The sequence below is a fragment of the Sciurus vulgaris genome (assembly GCF_902686455.1).
Source record: "Sciurus vulgaris genome assembly, chromosome: 12".
Taxonomy (NCBI): domain Eukaryota; kingdom Metazoa; phylum Chordata; class Mammalia; order Rodentia; family Sciuridae; genus Sciurus; species Sciurus vulgaris.
The window spans coordinates 81,694,311-81,714,846 of NC_136473.1; the positions used below are offsets into that span (position 1 = coordinate 81,694,311).

The 20,536-nt window shown below is 43.1% G+C and overlaps 1 protein-coding gene across 10 annotated transcripts in view; it reads right to left on the minus strand.

The window, feature by feature from the left end:
* Positions 1 to 1,569: 1,569 nt before the first annotated feature.
* NAV1 (neuron navigator 1) overlaps positions 1,570 to 20,536 on the minus strand; it is a 254,821-nt gene continuing 235,854 nt past the window's right edge. For all 10 annotated transcript variants that reach the window (XM_079106005.1, XM_079106004.1, XM_079106000.1 and 7 more), the window contains 13 exons: positions 19,498 to 19,694; positions 19,087 to 19,279; positions 18,826 to 18,994; positions 18,420 to 18,517; positions 17,831 to 17,926; positions 17,421 to 17,580; positions 16,779 to 17,014; positions 15,772 to 15,926; positions 15,586 to 15,657; positions 14,919 to 15,115; positions 13,806 to 13,924; positions 8,553 to 8,750; positions 1,570 to 7,159 (listed from right to left, as the gene is read on the minus strand). In XM_079106005.1, the coding sequence (XP_078962131.1) occupies positions 7,064 to 7,159; positions 8,553 to 8,750; positions 13,806 to 13,924; positions 14,919 to 15,115; positions 15,586 to 15,657; positions 15,772 to 15,926; positions 16,779 to 17,014; positions 17,421 to 17,580; positions 17,831 to 17,926; positions 18,420 to 18,517; positions 18,826 to 18,994; positions 19,087 to 19,279; positions 19,498 to 19,694 (1,986 nt within the window). In that variant the 3' untranslated portion in view covers positions 1,570 to 7,063. The remainder of the gene's footprint in view (positions 7,160 to 8,552; positions 8,751 to 13,805; positions 13,925 to 14,918; positions 15,116 to 15,585; positions 15,658 to 15,771; positions 15,927 to 16,778; positions 17,015 to 17,420; positions 17,581 to 17,830; positions 17,927 to 18,419; positions 18,518 to 18,825; positions 18,995 to 19,086; positions 19,280 to 19,497; positions 19,695 to 20,536) is intronic.

The following is a 20,536-nucleotide window of genomic DNA, read 5'->3' on the forward strand; positions in this document are numbered from 1 at the left end:
GTAGTATTCTAGACACATTTGTCATATCCCGTTAGGAGGGCAGAGGAGGCTTGCATCACAATACTTTCATAGGGAGGAGACAGCTTCTTGGATCTGCAATTCCACAATAGAGAATAGTTAAGACATATTTTCCTTCTCCCAGTGGCCAGGAGGAGAAACTGAACTCCATTTTTAGAATAGTTTGATTTCTTAAAGGTTAACTCACTTTTGCCCCTGAAGAAAATTTTGGGATGCCCACCATGTGGTACGTTTTCAAACATAGTGGCAAGGGATGGAGGACTTATGATCTGACTTCTGGCTAAATGCTTTGAATCTGGGGGAGGATACCATGTCTACCATGTACAAGATGGAGACACCCCTCCCCCGCAGGGAGTCAAGAGACTCCCTGTGAGATTTGGGGCTTGGGCATTTCTAGGCAGGTGGGTTTGCTTCTGGGTTTGGCAAATGACCACAACCAGAGTCACCTTCCGGAACAAGCAATGGGTCACAATGGGTCATAAAAAAAAAAAAAAAAAAAAAAAAAAAAATGGAGGCAGAAACCAGACAGAGAGGGAGCTAGAGAGAACCAGTGGACAATACAGGAGATAACTTTATTGAAACGCAAATGGCATTGAACAGATGAATCTTGCTGGGAAGAGACATGCCTGATGGACAGAGGGCCCAGATGAGGGGGACCACTGTGGTGATGGAGGAAGGCCTCTTCAGCTGGCCTAGGCATGAATTTAATTTTCGACCAATTTGTTATTTAAAATGAATTATTGAGGGGACAGCCCAGCTCTCTTCATGATTGTTACCGCAATTATATACAACCGTTTCCTTTCCAGATTCAGTTTTGCTTTTTCTACGTTAGATATAAAAGGGGGTAGGTTGGAAGAGGCAAGGGTCAAATGAGAAACACACACACACACATACACACACACACACACACACACACACACACACACACACACATCCTGGTTGGGGGTTTTGTGCCCAATAAATTAAAAAAAAAAAAAAAAAGTGTTGTGAAAATTCTTGCCTACCCTCCACCTGAGGAACACTATGCATGTAGAAAGACTCCATCGCATAGTGTGCTGCCCAGAACAGAATGGGGTGGGGGGAGGAAAGGAAGTTAGCAGAATTCATTTAAAAAAAAAAAAAAAAAAAAAGATTGTTTTGTCAAAAACAAAAAGAACATTAGGAAGTGGGAGCCCACTGCACAGCAGTAGCCCAGAGATTGGCCGCAATACAAGTTTGTTCCTTACTATCTTCCTTCTCAGAGAAATGGCAGGGAAGCAGGGTAACCCCCTAGGAGTTGGCCAGAGGACCCAAGGCAGGCTTTCTGGGGACTAAGGGAGTGATTTTAGTGCAATTATTCGCCTTCCTTAGGCTTTAGTCCTTCCTCCAAGTGCTTAGTGCCAGGGCACAGGAGACCTAGTACTATTAGGTCTCTTTGTGCTCAATTCACAAGCTCTTTCACAGAGAAAATCAACAAACTTGAAATAAAACCAGTTCCAAACAGCCTCATCTTCCTCATGGCCCCGAGAACTAGTCTGTGAATTTGGAAATACATGAAGCTTTTTTCAGCACTTTTTTTTTTTTTTAAAGGATTTTATTCTGTTGCCTTGGCTGTGTAGTTCTGTATACAGGACCTGGTGTGGGCAAAGCTTAAGCCCAAGGACTTAGATGTCCAGTACTCTGTCTTCATTGTGTGGAACTCTTTCCTGGGAGCTGAGCAGAGCACAGAGAAGGGGTCTTCCAGGATCCTGGAGCCCTAAAGTTATTAGCTGCCTTGGGGAAGAAGGTTCTGACCAGGTTCTCAGACCCAGTAGTGCTCTTTGCCACTCAAATAAAGGAGAGGGATGTTCCTGGGAGAACATTTTGTCATGGAAATACAAATTAATTTTTTAAAACTTTTCCCATTCTATGACGTAATTGCGAAAAGACTCAAAATAGACACAAATAGTCCCCATCAGAAGAGCAATCTGGAAGAGACCTACAACTGCTTTCTTCTGTTGAAGTCCCTCAGTTTGCCAGGTAGAAATTTCAGAGGTGATATTTTTTCTCTGAATGTTGCATTCAGCTAGGAAAGCTGCACACACTCCCCTAACTTCTAACTGGAGCAAACATATTGTTTCCTTTGTTAAGTTAAAAGGAAAAAATGAAACATAAGGAAGTATGAGAAAAGTGACCTTGAAACTAATGTTAACATCTGGATTATAACCTGGGACCTTCTTGTTTTTGGTCCTAAAGCTCCTGAGACTAGGAACTCTTGATGCTTAGTTTTCCCTTTAAAACAGATAAATTTCCAAGTTCAGCATGCATCAGATTCATTGGGAGTTTTGTTAACACATGAGTTGCTGGGTCCTAGTCCTAGTTTCTGACTTCCTTAGACCTGGGGTGAGGCCTGAGAATTTCATTTCTATTAAATATCCAGATGCTGCTGCTGATTCTACTGGTCTGGAACCATCTTTTGGAGAACCATGGTTTTAAGAATTGAAAGGTTGAATCAAGAAACCAGGGGTTCACTTTCATGATCACCTTGTTATAGAAAATTCTCCATTAACAAAAATGGTTAAAACATCAAACTGGAAAGATCCAGTAAGAACAAGTTTAATCTTTTATCTGTCTTGGTCTCCCCCAGCTTCCAAATTTTGATTGGTTCCCTTACTTAAGGCTATACCTCCATCCAGTTTATTCTACCTTTCCTACGATCTATGAAGGCAGTACTTGCTTCCAGGGTTAGGCTGAGCAGACATGTACACATGCCTTCTAGGTAGTGCACAGCGAGAGCACAATCGGTGGGCTCTACAGATCTCTGAGCAGGTTGATTGATGAATCCTGAATATGTAAGGCTGATTCAGTATAAAGGGTAGTATCAGGCTTTGAGAGCATACTGCCACTTAAGATCTTTTTTTTTTTTTTTTTTGGTCCTATCATGGCATTTGGCTTATGTAATACAGGATTAAGGAAAGAACAAATAAAGTAAGATGAAGATCTGCATTTTGCCAGCAAACCATCTTGAGTATGTAATTAGGACATCTTTCCCTCCCAAATACTTGGTCATAAAGATTCCTTAATGCCTCCTTGTAAGTATCACTTTGGTCTTGGTTTGTAGGACTGAGTCTCACTCAGTCAGGCAAATTTCACCTACATGCTGGGCTGCTGCACGTGGGTGCCCTTCTGGGTAAGGATGTGAGGGGTCTGTGAGAAACGGTAGGCTACTGCTTCTCCTTTCCTACTCTTTAGAATACTGCAGGAAATAGAGTTCAGGCCACTGGAAGGTGGTATCCCTCTGAATAGTATGAATTTGTCTTGGGGATCTTAAACTAACAGAGCAAGATTAGTTGTACTCACACTCTTGCAAACCAGGAAGAAATGAAAAGAAAAAAAAATCTCTATTTGTCTTTAAGTTCTTAAGGAGTATGAATGGATTAGTTGGAAGGTTGGTAACTGAAGACCAAAATGTAGTCTTCAATGAGGACTTCGCTGTTGGGGTCTCTCCATGGACTTTTAGCCAATTCTTCTTCCCTGCCAGCCTCGACCTTCCCAATGGCTACACTACACAAAAAGCATTGGTGTAAGGATTTACACAAAGACAGAGAGAAGCACCGTAAAGTTGCAACAAAGAATAGATTTCTTAAAAACACTCGATGAAGCCTCAGAATATAGGAAATAGCAACAGCCAAATGCTTGTGTGTGTATGCAAGACACAACACACAAACACACACATGAACACATACACACACACACCAGGTCCCATATTAGCCTCCATTTGCTAGTATTTTATTTTTAGTGCCTAGGCAGGGACTGAGAAACAAATATATTGGACACATCTTGTTGTTCTTCCTCATCCAGAAATGAGAGGGACTCTGTTGAGGAACCTCTCTTTGGCTCTCCCCATAGGTTGATGTTAGGTATTGAACCATATTTTGTACTAGTTCACTTTGGTGAGGGGTGGAGTCAGGGGGCTGGAGAGGAAGGAAACAGCACAAATCCCAGAAATAGGCTGGATTCTTCCAAAGGTGCCTGGGGGTTGAGAATTTAGCTATGGGACCCAGTTTTTCTTTTCTGAGGAATCCCGGTAGTCTTAACCAAGAAGCAGGTGTGTAGGTAGGAGAGAATGCTGTAGATTTGCTCCTTGCCATTAATTCTTGCAGCAAGTGGGGGGAGCTTGGTGTTCTGCTTCAGAGAAGTCTGGATGAGCGTCCCAAGGGGTTATAGCACCATGAGGAGGCTCAACCTTCTACAGTTGCCACATAACCATGATTCCTTTGTGAGATGATCAGTCCCCACCATGAGGGGCCCAGATGTGCAACTGTAAACAAGGTCCCAGGCTGCAGAGGGAAAGCTGAGGCTTCATTACCACTTCACAAAGATGGGAACATATTTTCTGGAAGAAAGCAATTAGACACCTGGGCTAAATGCAGCAGTCAACCAAGAGCAGAGGGTGATGGATCCCAAGAATAGAAATGAAAAGTCAGAGATGAGAAGCCTCCAGAAAAAACCTGCTGAAGATCCAAATAAAATTCATGGTGGTATCCATGGTTACCAGAGAGACACGAATCCCTCTGCGGTCTGAGGCAGTTGGAATGGAAGAAGGGGCTCTCCCCTCTCCTCTTTCTCAAGTAGCCAGTAACATCCACGTCAGAAGGCACTGGCTGGGCAGCACCAGAAAATAGAGTTAAGGGCTCAACCATCAGATTAAGATGGCATTAAAAGTCTGAGCCTTACTGTGGGACTGGAGCTTGGGATAGGGTACAGAAGAGGCCAAGGTCCAAAGAAAGCCCATCTGGTCTTTTCTTCCTTCTAAGGTGGAACACCCAACTCTGGGGCCTCCTCATTTTGCGCAGCAGAGACCTTAAGGCAGTGATTTCAGCACCATCCTTGGACAAACAGCTTCTCCCACCACAGAATTGCATATTTTACAGCTGAGTTGGTTGGGGATCTTCACAGCTCATGGAATTAGCAGCAATAGCAATAAATTCTCCAGCTCAGAGGACCCTGTCATCCCTGGAAGCTACCAGGTGAATACAGAAGATTTTTCTCGGGGGCAATCTAGACTATCTTGGGACCTAAATGAAAATATTCTGATATGAAGATTCAAATGAATCTACTCCTCAGTTGGGTGGAACTGAGTGATCCAGTATGCCTGTAGACTCTGATAGTCTTGTGCTACTTAGGAATCTGAACAGCAAACATTTAGGCCCAAACTTACTACATATCCCTGATTGGCAGAGCCCTGAAACTTCAGCCCACCTGGCAGTTCAGCCTGGAATCTGGTCTCATAGGGCTTTCAGAAGTGGCAGGAAGTAGTCTTGCCAACTCCAGACAAGATTCCATAGTTCTTCAGGCTCCACCTTAATTGATCCCATATCTTCTGCCCCCAGTGTATTAGACATCTAATCAGTGACTTTTTCTTAGCCAACTTCTTGGATTTCAGCTACATTTCTTAGATGATCCTGAAGGTCCAGATAACAAGGTAGTTTGCATTGAATGGGGGTTAATGTTTCCTATTAGACACGAACTTAAGTGAGTGTCCAAGTCTTGTCTCTTATTTTTTTAAATGTAGTAAGTGGGACATAGTTAAGTACCCAATTAGTATTTGTCAAATAAAGGTACATGGACTGGCAGACCTTCAGGATATCAGGAAAAGGGCAACTTCTTGCAAGATGAGGGATCTCCTTGGAAGGCAGATATTGGTCACCAAATCAAGCTCCTTGAACCTATAATTCTGACTTGGCGTATCTCACATGGATGTCCAGTCTCTTACAAGTGAATATTCACCTGTCAAAAATGAATAGTAAGGGCTGGCTAGGTAATTTTGATTCAGTCAGTTAAAGTGGCTACCATTCAAATAGTGCAGTGGGAGGGACAAGAAAGCCGCAAGATAGAAGAGTATTTCCAATGTCTTGGTTTTCCTCCAGTCCACAGTGAAGCTCAGAGTAAATCTTCTAGCATACCGGAGGCTGCCAATTGAGCTCCTGGGCAGAACGTGTGCTTTTGCAAAAGGGAAGTCAAAGGAACTGGGCTCCTCTTCTCCCACTACTTCTAATCCAATGTTTCACGTCTTATATAAGCCCTAAGAATGCCACATATAGTGGCATGGCAGATGTTTAGCTGGTACCAATTAGATGGCATCAGATTCTTCAAAGAAAATCCACTTGGAAAAGCCAAACTAACTCCTGGAAAAGCAACCCAGAATCTCATGGACATGTGAGGAAGTGGGGAGTGGGGAAAGAAAATAAATAGGCAAATGGCAGGGGAAAAAAAAATCGAAGCAAAATAAAAAAATAAAAAATTAAAAAGTAGGGTTTATTGACTCTCATGCTTATTAAATTAGAGGGTAGAAAGACAGAGCCAGTAGTCTTTCTCTGAAGGTTGTAATGTTATTTTTATGGTTTGGTGACTTCTTAGATTGGCAGCCGTCTTGTCAACATCCCCTGTCATCCAGAAGGCAAGAGCTGGCAGTTTTCTTTCTTGCTTGGCAACTGGGTCCCCTCTCTCCAGATTCATCTTTTCCATTGCATTTGACCTTTTACAGGTTGATTTACACATTTTTTTTAAAACCACATGCTTCTTTTCTGGGCTCCCGCCAGATCTCGGGGGGAAGAGTTGTTGGCAGTGGTGACGGAGTTGGGAAGGGTCTGCAGGAGAGTCTGTGGAGCATCCTGCCTCCCTCAGATTTCCCCACCTGCGACTGTTTCAGAGTTGTTTGTGAGAATCAGGAGTTGCTGCAGAGTTTTTGATGTCTTCTGAACCCCTTCCCAGAAAGCCCAGGAGTTTATAATTGAAATAAGAAATCAAGGAAAAGACCCAGAATCGTCTTTTCCCCAAAGTGGTGAGAGGAGGCCAGTAAATGTATTTAGGGGACACAAGTTCCCAAACTCCACCCCACCAATCCCTATTAGGAAGTTCTCAAAGGTGCAGCACCAAGAACCTGCCCCTCTTCTTATCCTCCTCCTCCCTCCTGTTCTCCTCCTCAGGCTGTAGAGCGAGTGCTCTGAAAGAAGAGGGGAGAGGAGGAGCTAATGAAGCTGATGTCAGCCTTCTGTAGTCCGGGGTGACAGTGACTGCTGGAACCTCAGAGTGTTGCCTGGAGGTTGGGGTCCAGAATCGTCTCTCGATCTGGAGATTCAATGTAGTTGGCAGCTTCTTGAAGTTTCAGCAGCATGGCCATCTAAAGAGGGGCAAAATGACAGGCTAATGAGAGTTGGGATGCTGGGTCCTGCCTCCAGAAGGGAAATATGAAAAATCTAGATCATAAGTCTGGTTCTTGGTTTGGAAATGATTATGAGCTTGAAGTTTAGAGGTTATTTATGAAAAAGCAGTGATGATTGATTCAACCCTGTTTGTAGATACGTGCATGTAGGCAGTCACCTGGGGGTATTTCTGCTATACAGGGTGCTGTGTGGGGGACCACCTCTGCCTGTATTATGATTGTACTTCAGGAAAGGGTGGAAGAACCATACATCCCATTAATACTGTGAGAAACGTGAGAAGTGCTGTAAGAACACTTTTGTCCCTAACACTTTCTCTTCTAATAGATTATAACCCAGCAGCTGGGCTCCATGTTATATGAATCTGTTTCTCCCCAGCTATCAAAACTTACGTCAGGTCTGAACACCCCAAGGTATTCACCTCCTTTTTTCAAATCTGTTTTCAACAAGGTCATAATTTAAATAAAAATGTATTATTTAAATACAACCGGAAGACTTTTCTACTTGAGAGATAAAATTGCAAGGCCTTAGGATTTTTGTGCATGTTAAGTGGTTTTTGTTTGTTTGTTTTTTTGGTATTGTTGAACCCAAGGGTGCTTAACCACTGAGCCACATCCCCGGCCCTTTTCTGTATTTTTATTTAGAGACATGGTCTCACTGAGTTGCTAAGTGCCTCGCTAATCATCTGAGGCTGGCTTTGAACGAAATCCTCCTACCTCAGCCTTCCGAGTTGCTGGAATTACAGGTGTGTGCCACCATGTCCGGTTATACATGTTAAGTTTTAACATAACCTATAGAATTATCCTCCAGAATGGTTTTACCAATGAACATTCCCATGCGGAGTGTGAAGTCCAATTCACACACAATTTTTGCCAATGTGAAATAGTATACTCTTTTTTGAATTTTCCTTTTCCTCATTAGAGAGTCTGAAGAGCTAGATATTTCTGCCCAGTTTGTCAGGCATCTCAGCCTGATTTCTACAGGGGTTGCATGGAATCCATTTAGCTGAAGCAGTCCTCAGGATAGCAGGAGAAGAGAGGTAGAAGAAGAGAGAGTGCTAATGTGTTCTATTGCTCTACTTTGGTTGATATAGCTACATGGAATCTCCCTGAAACTTGGGTCTTTGCTTGAATGCATCTTGCTGGGATGCATTATTAGTTAGCTTAAGCTAGGCAGTAAGCATACAATCTTTAACTCAAGATTCTGTACTCAGAGCTCTGCAGTGGCCACATTCTGGTCCTGGCCTTGTTGAAACTCTTTAATTCCTTTAACCCCGTCAGAATATGCATGGAGGGTGTGAAAAATGTGGTCCTTCAGCACTTTTCTTTTTACTTGAGCATGGCTTCTACTCACCAGAGGGTCTGAATCTAGAGAGCTTGGGGTGCTGTCTTTGACTGTTCTGTCCTCTGGAGGTGAGGCAATGCTGTGAGGGCCCACAGTGGGTGGAGGCAGATGGTACAACTTTGATTGGTCTTGTTGGGCTGATGGCCAAGGAAGGGTATCCCGGACCCACTCCACTGGGTCCTCCCACGCGGCTTTCTGTCCATGAACCTGGAGAGGAGAAATTAATGGGAGGGGAATCCACAGATTAGAGGTTGGTTTGTGCACTCTCTTATAGTTCCCACAAAAAAACTCCCACATTCTTTGGAAATATGCATGCCCTCAAATGTAAAGATTTGAGGTTCTGGTCTGGTAGGGTGACACACACCTATAATCCCAGCAACTTGGGAGGACGAGGCAGGAGGATCACAAGTTTGAGGCCAACCTGGGCAACTTAGCAAGATCCTGTCTCAAAATAAAAAGGCCTGGGGATATAGGTCAGTGGGAGAGCACCCATAGGTTCAAATCCTAGTACCATCACCACCACAACAAAATTTGAGGTTCTTATTCCTGTGGAATTTTTTGGAGTTTCCCAGTGAGGAAGATGTTTGTATAAACTGATATAAATCATTTTATTAATATAACAAACTGTATTAAAGCTTTAAAAATAAATATTTCTTTCAAGTTTACTCTTTAAATTGGCAAACAAAAATGACATACATTTCACATGCCTGTAATCCCAGCAGTTTAGGAGGCTGAAGCAGGAGGATTGCAAATTCAAAGTCAGCCTCAGCAACTTAGAGAGGCCCTAAGCAACTCAGCGAGACCCTGTCTCTAAATAAAATACAGAAAAGGACTGGGGATGTGGCTCAGTGGTTGAGTGCCCCTGGGTTCAATCCCCCGACCCAAAACAAACAAAACCAAAATAACCCCAATATGTTTATGTTGTAAAACATGATTTTTTGAAATATACACACATTGTGGAATAGCTAAATTGAGCTGATTAATATGTGCATGTGAAATCACATACTTTTTTTGTGAGAATACAAATCTATTCTCTTTTCAAGTATACAATATATTGTTATTAATTAGTTAACATATTATACAATGTATCTCATGTACTTACTTTTCCTGTAGAAATGAAATTTTGTGTGCTTTGACTAACACAATCCCAACTCCCACTTCCCCAGCCTCTGGTAACCCCCATTCTACTCTCTTTTTTGAGTTCAACTTTTTGGGATTCCACATAAGATTGAGATCATGGGTTCTCTGCTTTTCTGGACCTGGCCTATTTCACTTTAGATAATGTTCCCCAGGTTCCTCCACGTCGTTGCAAATGACAGAACTTCCTTCTTTTTTAAGGATGAATGTCATTCCGTTATGTATATACAAATACCACATTTTCTTTATTCATCTGTTTGTGGACCCAAGGATGCATTAAAACATAGCATATGTTATGACCCTTCATAATTTTGCTTCATAAGTAGGAAATTCTACATTAGTCAGAATGCCTTTAAATTTTGTTTTAACTTTCTTGAAAACAGACATTATTTATGTGAAAATGTTTTTATTTATTTATTTATTTATTTGGGTACAGGGGATTAAATTCAGGGGCACTTAACCGCCGACCACATCTCTAGCCCTTTTTTGTATTTTATTTAGAGACAGTAAGTCTCACTGAGTTGCTTAGCACCTCACTTTTGCTGAGGTTGGTTTGAACTCACAATCCTCCTGCTTTAGCCTCCCGAGTCACTGGGATTACAGATGTGTTTTTATTTTTTATTGGTGCATTATATTTATACATAAGAGTGGAATCTGTTGTTACATGTTTGTACATGCACGCAATATAACCGTATAATTTGATCCCACTATCTTTCCTGTCCCTTCCCTTCCCACTTCCCTGGTCCCCTTCCTCTATTCTACTGGGCTCCTTTCTATTTTCATGAGACACCCTCCTGCCCCCTACACACACACCTTTCTCCCCTTTTTTCTCTCTAGTTTCTACATGTGAAAGAAAACGTATGCATCCATTTTCCTGCAAATGACATTACTTCATTCTTCTTTATGGCTAAATAAAACTCCATTGTGAAAAACAACAAGAATAACTCCATTGTGTATATATGCCACATTTCTGTTATCAATTCATCTGTTCACAGTGCCTACATTGATTCCATAATTTGGCTATTGTGAATTATGCTGCTAAAAACATGGGTATGCATGTATCCCTATAGTATGCTGACTTTAATTCTTTAGGATAAATGCCAAGGAATGGTCTAGCTGGATCTTTTGAGGAAATTCCATACTGATTTCCATGGTGGTTGTATTAAATTATAATCCCACCAACAGTGTAAAAGATTTTGTTTTTCTCCACATCCTCTCCAGCATTTATTATTGTTTGTATTCTTGATAGTTGCCATTCTAACTGGAGTGAGATGAAATCTCAGTGTAGTTTTGAGTTGCATTTCTGCAATGGCTAAAGATGTTGAATATTTTTTCATATACTTGTTGGCCATTTATATTTCCTCTTAGTGTCTGTTTAGTTCATTAGCCCATTTATTGAGTTATTTATTTATTTTGGTGGCAAGTTTTTAGGGTTGTTTATATATTCTGGATGTTAATCCTCTGTCAGAAGAGTAGCTAGCAAAGATTTTCTCTGCAGATTCTCTCTTCACATTCTTCACTGTTTCCTTTGCTATGCAGAAGCAATTTGCATTTATTAATTTCCCATTTATTAATTCTTGGATTCATGGTATTAATTTAGGGGTCCTATTGAGGAAGTCATTGTCTGTGCCTATATGTTGGAGTGTTGACCCTATTTCTTTGGTTTTGCTTTTTTAGCAATTGTAAATATTGCTGGTCTAACTCCTAGCTCTTTGATCCACTTCACGTTGACTTTTGTGTGGTGTGAGTGATGGGGATCTAGTTGCATTATTCTACGAATGGATAACCAGTTTCCCCAGTACCAGGTTAAAAAGGTTGTCTTTTCTCCCATGTATGTTTTTGGCACCTTTGTCAAGGATCACATGACTGTATCTGGGGGTTTGTCTCTGTATCTTCTATTCTGTTTTCTGGCCTATGTGTCCATTTTTATACTAGTATTATGCAGCTTTTGCTTTTAAAGCTCTGTAGTATAATTTGAAGTCAGGTATTATGATGCATCCAGCTTTGCCTTTTTTTTTTTATTTCCTTGAAATTGTTTTGGCTATGCCTAGCATGCATAAGGTCCTAGGTTTGATCTCCAGTTCAACAACAAGAACAAATTGCTTTGGCTATTCTGCCTCTTTCAATCTTCCAAATTCATTTTAAGACTGTTTTTGTTTTTCCCTCCTAGTTCTGTGAAAAACATCATCAGTATTGTGATGGGGATTGCACTGTTGCTGTTGGTAACCTGGGTATTTTAGAAATATTAATTCTGCCTATCCACGAACATGGGAAGTCTTCCCATCTTCTAGTGTCTTCTTCAATTTCTTCCTTTAGTGCTCTGTAATTTTCTTTTTGTTTCTTTGTGTGCTTTTATATATTTTTTAAAAATTTGTTAACATTCTATAATTTTCATTATAGAGGTCTTTCACCTCTTTGGCTAGATTTAGGGGTTTGTTTGTTTGTTTTTTAGGCTACTGTGAATGGGATAGTTTTCCTGATTTCTTTTTCAGTAAACTTATTATTGGTGCATAGGAAAGCTATTGATTTTTGCATGTTGAGTTTGGATCCTGCTATCCTGTTACTTTGCTTCATTTGCTTATTAGTTCTAACAGTCTTCTGGTGGAGCTTTTTGGATCTTCTAAGTACAGGATCATATCATCTGCAAACAGTGATAATTTGACTTTTTCCTTTATTTTCCTTTTTTTAAATTTCAGTACTGGGGACTCAACCCAGGGGTCTTTACCCTGAGCTGCATCCTCAGTCATTTTGTTTGTTCATTTGTTTTTGAGGTGCTGGGGATTGAACTCAGGGCCTTGTGCTTGTGAGGCAAGCACTCTATCAACTGAGCTATATCCCCCGCTCAATTCTCAGCCATTTTTATTTTTTGAGACAATGTCTCACTGAGTTGCCCAGGCTGACCTCAAATTTGTCATCCTCCTGCCTCAGCCTCCCACATAGCTGGGATTACAGGTGTGTGACACCATTCCTTTCCTATTTGTGTCCTTTTTATTTCCTTCTCTTGCCTAATTGCAACTAGATCCCCATCTCTATTAAAGTAGGATAGGCATGGTCCTGATTTTAGAGGAAATGCATTCAGGTTTTCCCCATTCACTATGATGTTGGCTTTGGGATATATACTTTATGATGTTAAGGTAAGTTCCTTCTTTCCCTAGTTTCCTTAGCGTTTTTATCATGGTGCTGAATTTTGTCAAAGGCATTCTCTGCATCTTAGCGAGCCCTGTCTCAAAATTTCTCTGTATTCAGTTATAAAAGAATAAAATTTGCAAAAATATGAATGGAACTGGAGATCGTTATGTTAAGTGAAATAAACCAGATACAAAAAGAGAAGTACTACATGACCTCATTCATATCAATAAAAAAGTCAATCTTCTATAGACGTTGAGAGCAGAATGAGTTACCAGAGGCGAGGGAGGAGAGGGGAGGGAAAGATGGGTAAAGGTTGATCACTGGGTACTCAGTTGCAGTTAGATAGAAGTTAGAGAAGTTTTGTTGTGCTATTGCACAGTAGGGTAACTATAGATAACCATAACGTGAATGTCAAAAGCAAGAAAAAAGGATTTTAAGTGTAGGAGGAATAGTTACTTATCAAAGAAATGCTAAATACTTGAGGAGATATGTATGCTTAACCTGATTTAAACATTATACAATGTACACATGTATTGAATCATCACATGGTAATCCATTAATTTGTATGTTTTTAATTTATCAATTTAAAATAAATCTAATATAAAAAATAAAAATGACTCCTTTTTTTTAATACAAAGCTTTTTAACTTAAAAATCCCTTTGCATATTTTGTTTTGTCTTCAAAACAACTCAGTGATTTAGGTAGAGCAGAATTTATCGCTCTTGCTCTCTCTCTTTTTTTCTTTTAAACACAAGAGGACATTTAAAAAGGTTAAGTAACTTTGGTCAATGTATATATTGATTAGTTAGTTAGTAAATAGCTAAAGCTATAATAGAGCTTTCCTTAGGTCCTTGCTCAATTATTTCCTATTGCTTTGCCTCCTACAGAGTGGTGTGAACTGGGCTTAGAGCCAGAGGCCTAGGATTAGAGAAATTTTTCCTTTATTAGGTAGGACAGCTTGATCTTGGGGTTCAAGAGGAGTCAGAGGGTGCTCACCTTGATCCCATCCTTGGCTCCCTCCTGCAGATAGGGAATGATGGAGTTGTTCCACAGGTCAATGAACCAGGTCCGGAAGTCCTCAATGCCAATGGGACAGGACAGGAAGAAGCACGGGCCTAGGTAAAAGAATAAGATCATGAAGATGGCTGAGAGACCTACTCCTCTCCAATCTTGTGCCTCCTCTATCTGTTAATATCAGGTAGAGGGGTCTGACATCCAAAGCATTAAAGGAAATTTAGAGTTATGGCCAGTAGGCATTGACTGCTTGGGGAACAGTCTTATATGTCATGCCTCACAATGTAGAAGAGAGACAGGGAACAAGGAGAGTTCCCTTCTACATACTTTCCCTCCTTAATTGTGGGGGAAAAACAAGGGAGGAGATAGCTTTGTTTATCCAGGGCCTTGCACATTCTCAGTTAAGTGCTCTACCATTGACCTATACCATCCCTTTTATTTTATTTTAATTTATTTGAGTCAGGGAACATGCTATGTTGCCCAGGCTAACCTTGAACTCATGGGCTCAAGCAATTTTCCCATTTCAGCCTCCCAAGGAACTGGGACTATGTGCTACCAGGCCCAGCTTGGGGTCAGCTTTCTGATGGTTGAAGTGATTTACTCAGGTCATGGTGCTAAATGCACTGGAAAGCCGTAAGTATTTAACCTGTTACATACCATCATCCTAGTTGTGGGACAAAGACTTAAACTGAGCAACAAATATACCATTTATAGTAACTTTTGAAAAGAAATACTTTGTTTCTAGAGTTGTATTTTTTTTGGAAAAGTAATACGTGAATGATTAGAATGTTTAAAAAATATTTAACTTTCTCTCTCTATATATATATGAACATATATGTATGTACATAATGGATCTATAAGCTGTAGAATATGATTTCCAACCAAATTTAATGTAGCTGTGTCAATTTTGTTGAAATATTTACAGAATTGAAAACTTGGGACTCAATACTTTAATGGTAAGAGGTTCTAAGTCTGCAGACACAAGGCTTGCAACTCCTTTGCAGAATGAAGACTCTAGAAAGCAAATGGAGCAACCCCCAGTGGTGAGGTATGAGGGAAGCCGCCTCTTGCCCCAGGGGAGCTGGACTCCAGTACCGATGAGGAAGTCTGAGGTGCTGTGCTTCTCGAGGAAGGTGTGGAGGTGATACCACAGCTTGGGCACCCAGTCCAGCACTCGAAGCAGCTCTTCCTTGTTGGCATTGATGTCACTGTCTGACTCTACCAATTTCCTCCGCAGGTAACGAACCAGGAAGCCATTGGCTGGCTCCACATTGTTGGAGAATGTCAGCATCCTGCCACCAGGGATGGGGACAGTGGGGTCAGAGTGCAATGGGGACACTGAGGATTCATCCCCTCCTCCTAACTGCCTCCCACTAACACCTACTTGGTTTCTTCTCAAGTAATAATAGGGACAACTGGACTCAAGGCAACACTTGGGCAGTCAGGGTTGTTCTCAAATTGGTGACCCTCTTCAAATAACCACCTGACCTCTCTGATCTAGATCAGGTTGGACAGGTAGAAAATCCTAATATCAGCAGCCTACAGGGTTGCTCCTAGTTTTGCAGTCCTTTCCTCTCCACAGGATCTTCTTCTGCCTTGTAACTAACATGCAAATATACTTATTTTCTTTCCCCAGCCTGAAAGGCTCTGGCTACTTCCTTTCCTTCTGCTACTTAGTGTCCCTCTCCTTTCAGAGCCCAGGATTTAACTAGTGTGTAGGCTCTTGGGTAGGTTTAGATTCTTCCAGTGCCAAGGATCTTACCTGAAACTCAAGTGCAAGCCATGGTTGGGTGTCATTTTTACAGGCTGATTGGTGGTACCTATAATATAGGGACTGAGGGAAGAAAGGGTTAAAAGATTCACCTAGATTTGTCTTAACACACAGAAAGCTCATAGGTTGGTCTGGACTGGACCGCTTCCCACTGTGATGAGTCCCCACCCAGCTTACCATTTGTGATATTTGCAGGTTAGAGCCCCATTAACCAGCTCACTGATGGAGCCCGCTTCACTCAGGTCATCCAGTAGGATCACCAAGGGCACATCCCCAATTCCTGTTTCCCGATCTATCTGGTTGGCCAGGTTGGAAAGGTACAGTTGCAGATCCTGGAATCAAAGAAAATAGTGGGTTAACAGTCAGGAATTGGCACCCAGATCAACCCTGAAAGGAATTTTGGAGAAGATTTGCTAGTTCCCTGGGGTTTCCCTGGGGTCTTTGGCTCCTGTCTGATGCACCTGCACATTTGATTTTGGAACAGATTGACCACAGACTGATACAGTGCTCCCACAGGCTCTCAAGTAACCATCTTCAGCAGTTGCCCTTAAAGCCCCCAAAGGTGGAGAACACATTTGTTCTCTAAGGGATTTTTCACCAGGTTGGTATCATGAACTACCACTAATGGGTGCACTCCCCACAACTGCAGAGAGCGAAGATTTGAATCAACTCTGAAGAATTAGAGTGGGCACAAGAGACATCGCTGAAGGGGGGCACAATATGTGATATTTAATTCTGAGTGCTTCCTCCCAGAGAGCCCAAGGTCACACAGTAATACAGAAAAGGAAGGAAGAGGGCCAAAAATGAGAGAAGGGATGGAATTAACAGAGTTGGCAGAGAGTGAAGTGGAACCAAGGAATTAGTTTCATCAATGATCAACTAAAGGGAAGGCAGTTTACCAGATGGAGTGTGGAGAAAAAAAATTATGGACAAAAGATGAAGAAGAAGAAAAAAGGAGGTAGAAGAAGTTAAGGATGGAAGTCTGGAAAGAAACTAGGGGCAGGGGAGAGAGAAGACCAGAAAAGAAGGGAGATAGGGAAGGAAGGAAAAGAACACTGAAGAAGGGGGAAAGATTATGGCAGGGTCAAGGGAAGGAAAAGGGGGATGGGAAGGGACCCAGGAAAGGTCTTGGGGGAGACTGGGGTCTGAACGAAGGTTGGCAGGGGATCTCAGGGAGCAGCCACCTTGCAAGACTGCTGGTGCATGTTGAAGGTGCTGACGATGCCCTCGGTGACCTCGCGGCCAGAGCGCTCTACTAAGTATTCAGCCAAGCGATTGGTCAGGTAGGTCTTGCCAGTGCCGCTGGGGCCCGACAGCACGAGGCGCCGGTGCTTGAGCAGGAGGCTTATGTAGTGCTGCATCATCGGCTTGGGGATCAGCGTCTCGAACACCAGGCTGTCCACGCACTTCTCCTTCAGACCTGAACCCCACCATGGAAAGCATGAGTCTGGACTGAGGCCCCAAGGAGGGCAAGGGACCCCGAAGAGTTTTTCTTTCTTCATCTAGGAGCCCACTGAAGAAATTCAGAGTCACATGCCCCAGTTCCATAGGAATCCCCTCGCCCCTACTTCTGAAAGTTGGCCCTCAGTTTTAGGGACATGCTCTGAGCTGGAGGTGAGTGGGTAGAGTAAGAAGCCCAGGATTGGTCAAAATCTTCCTGGGAACAGAAGTTAGGACTGGGTCTTACTTATATCTCATATAACTCAAGCACATTCTTGTCATAGCTTCTTAATAAATCCTTGTTGAACGAATGCACGATTCATTATTTGATGGTCCCCTCCCTGCCTTTACACCATACCACCTCACCTCAAGAGATGAAGACTGACCTTTGAGGGAGACCGATATGTTATTGACACCTCGACGGCAAGGAGGCATCTCTGGGGGTTCAGCATCCAACACTCGTTTCACATGGCTGAGGCTATAGCCGTGGATGGACTCAGTGCTCAGTCCCAGGGTGGAGGCTGGGTCCATTTTAGAAATATAGTCCTGAGAGAAAAGAAGGGGAGAACAAGAAGGAGATGGTGAGGGACATTGAAAAGATACACCACGGTTGACAAAGTCACACAAGATCAATTATTAGAGGAAACAAAAACAGGTGGAGAAGGAGAAGGGCATATGCTCTTCTTATGCTGCCTTTCTCTACAGAGCACCATAGGTCCCCAGGATCCCAGTGCATGGATGGCTCAATATCCCAGGCTGGGATGGGCAGCACTGGTGAGAACGTGTATTCCTTTACCTTGAATACTTGGAAAACAGCTTCATCCAGCATCTTCCAGTCAACTTTTCCACTGACTTTGCTACATCCCAAGAAGAATTCCTGCTGCTTCAAGTCCTGTTAGGGTCAAGGTAGAAGCATGTGAGCTTCAGTGCAGGTGACTCCAAGAAAGCAAGATCCTAGAAGGCTTTAGAGGTTGAATAGTCTGGTGTGGGAGTATTCAGAACCCTGCCTTTCTTGGAACAATATGGTAGTATGGCTGCTCTTCAACTTACAATGATGTCACATCCTGATACACCCATCAGGAGTTGAAAATATCATGAGTTGAGAATGTATTTATACACCTGAACTACTGAACACAGCTTAGCAACGCAGCCCACTATAGAGTGAGGGTTGTTTCTCATGTGATCACGTGGCTGACTGTGAGCTGTGGTTTGCTGCCACTACCCAGTATCCCAAGAGAGTATCATCCTGCATACTGCTAGGCCAGGAAAAGTTCAAAATTCAAAGTATGGTTTCTACTAAACGAGGTTGCTTTTGTACCTTCCTAAAGCTGGGGACCTTCTGTATTATGGTGGTTCCTAAGCTGGCCCTCCCTGATGCTCCTTACCCCTTTGATGATGTGCTGCGGGGGCATCCGTACCACCACCCGAAGGGTCACTTCCTCCTTTAGTCCACAGGTGCTGATGCCATCCATGGGTGATAGGTCTGTGGGGATTGAAAGGGACTCATTAGTTTTGGGGGCACCCACAACACAGCCTTTCCTAAATTTTTTTAGTCCTAATCACTTTCAAATAATTATTTACCACAAAGAAGGCACTGGAGTCCCAAACTGAAAAGAGAATAGGGTCTAAAACCACAACAACTCTTAAGGTCTCCTGAAACGGGCATCTGCTTGATTTTGGCATTGTTACCTCCCTGGCCCAATGAAGATGCCATGGACAAGCCGAATGGTAACAGTGAAATGAACCCTTTTCTTCTCTCCACCCTTCTAGGCTCTTCTCCCGAGCAGGTACCTGTGTCTGTGAGACTTGGGCTGAAGGAATGGGTGAGTGCGAGGCCCAGGGAGCGACGAGGGGATGACAGAGTAGATGATCCAGGGACCTGCCCTGGAGTGGAGCCTGAGGAGGGGCCAGGGGCTACCTTCAGCCGGTCATTCTCTGCTTTCAGCAGGTCCACCTCCAACTGTGGCAAGAACAGAGAGGGAAGGAGGGCAGGGTTGGACCATCTCAGGCCTTGGTGTCCCCTTTCCTGTAGCCCTCTGTCCAGCCACTGACCTGCATGTTGTGCATGGTCTCCCGAAGTTGGTCCAGCTGGTGGGCAGAGTTGAGGGCCTCCAAGCGAATGTCTGTGAGCTTCATCTCTTTTTCCCACAGCTCTGAGCGCAACTCGGATACCTCCTTCTTTTCTGGCTCCTCCTCCTCGTTGGGGTGGAACAGCCTGGTGTGGGGGGCTGAGTGGGCAGGGGCCCTGTAAGAAAGCACGAGTCAGCCAGGTAGAGCTGTGCGTGGCTGGTAGCCTTGTCTCCTCCTGCCCACAGAACCCAATCCGTAGGAGAGGAAGTGTCCCTCTGTGGTCTCACCCGCCCAGGGAAAGGCCCCTGGTTAGGTGTTGTCCGTCTAGGGTCTGTGGGCTCACTACCAGTTTACACAGTACCAGGCTGAGAGGCAGCTGGTGAGAGCACTTACTCGGTAACATCAACGCCCACAGTGGATGAGTTGGAGGACTTGATAGAGGGTGAGGCTGTCTCTGTGGAGCCATGCTGCAGTTTGGGCGACGAGGGGGCCGAGGAATCAGGTGTGGCAATCTCCTCAATATCAGAGTATGAGGAGGCTGACTTGGGTCCCTTTTTTATGCTGAAGGCTTTGTTGAAGGAACTTCGAAGCTAGAAAAGAGCAGATCCAGGTACAGAGATGTCAGGACTCCTCTCTGGGGATGAGGGAGGAGGACTGGTTTGGGACTTCTGGGGCAGAGTGCTGAGGCAGGGGATTTACTTGTAACTAAGCCTGTTCTATAAGGCTTCATTTGATTCATGGCACGGGGACAGAAGAATTGCCAGAAACCAAGACAGGAAAAGAGTGGAATCTTTCAGTTTGCTGCTGTTATAAGCTATGGAAACTTCTTGAGTCTTCTCTCTCCCATGGGGGGAACTGTGCCCCTGATGAGGATGCAGAGATGTCCCCAGAAGTCACAAGGTGTACCTCTTAACAATCCAATCCCACCTTCTCCAGCGTGCCAATTACTACACAGTCTAGTTCATTTTGGGTCTCAGAATGCTACCTCTGACTTGGGCTTGTCAGCCTTCAACCTATTTATTTCTTTAGAAATCAATCGGAAACTGACAATATGATTCCGTGGAGATGGAGAGAAGGTAGTCGTATACTAAATTTCATTCAGTACTTCTTGTGCCCAGTATCTCGCAGAATTAAAAACCAGACATAAGCACATTTTGCTATTTCAGGTGTCCCAGAATAAGGGTTATTTCCCAGCATTTCCTTAGATACTTGGGGCATTATAATTGGACCATAGCTTCTTTAATCTTGGTGTTGATGAGCTTGGGTGTTAGGGATGTGAGCTGAAGATGCAAACCAGGGGCCTATCCCACACCCATTCACATGCATCCATACAGCATGCACACACACGCGGGGACACAGACGTGGAATGGCAATAAGAGACAGAGAGTAAAGGAGGGGTCGAAGGCTATGGGGGACAAAGGCAAACCAGATT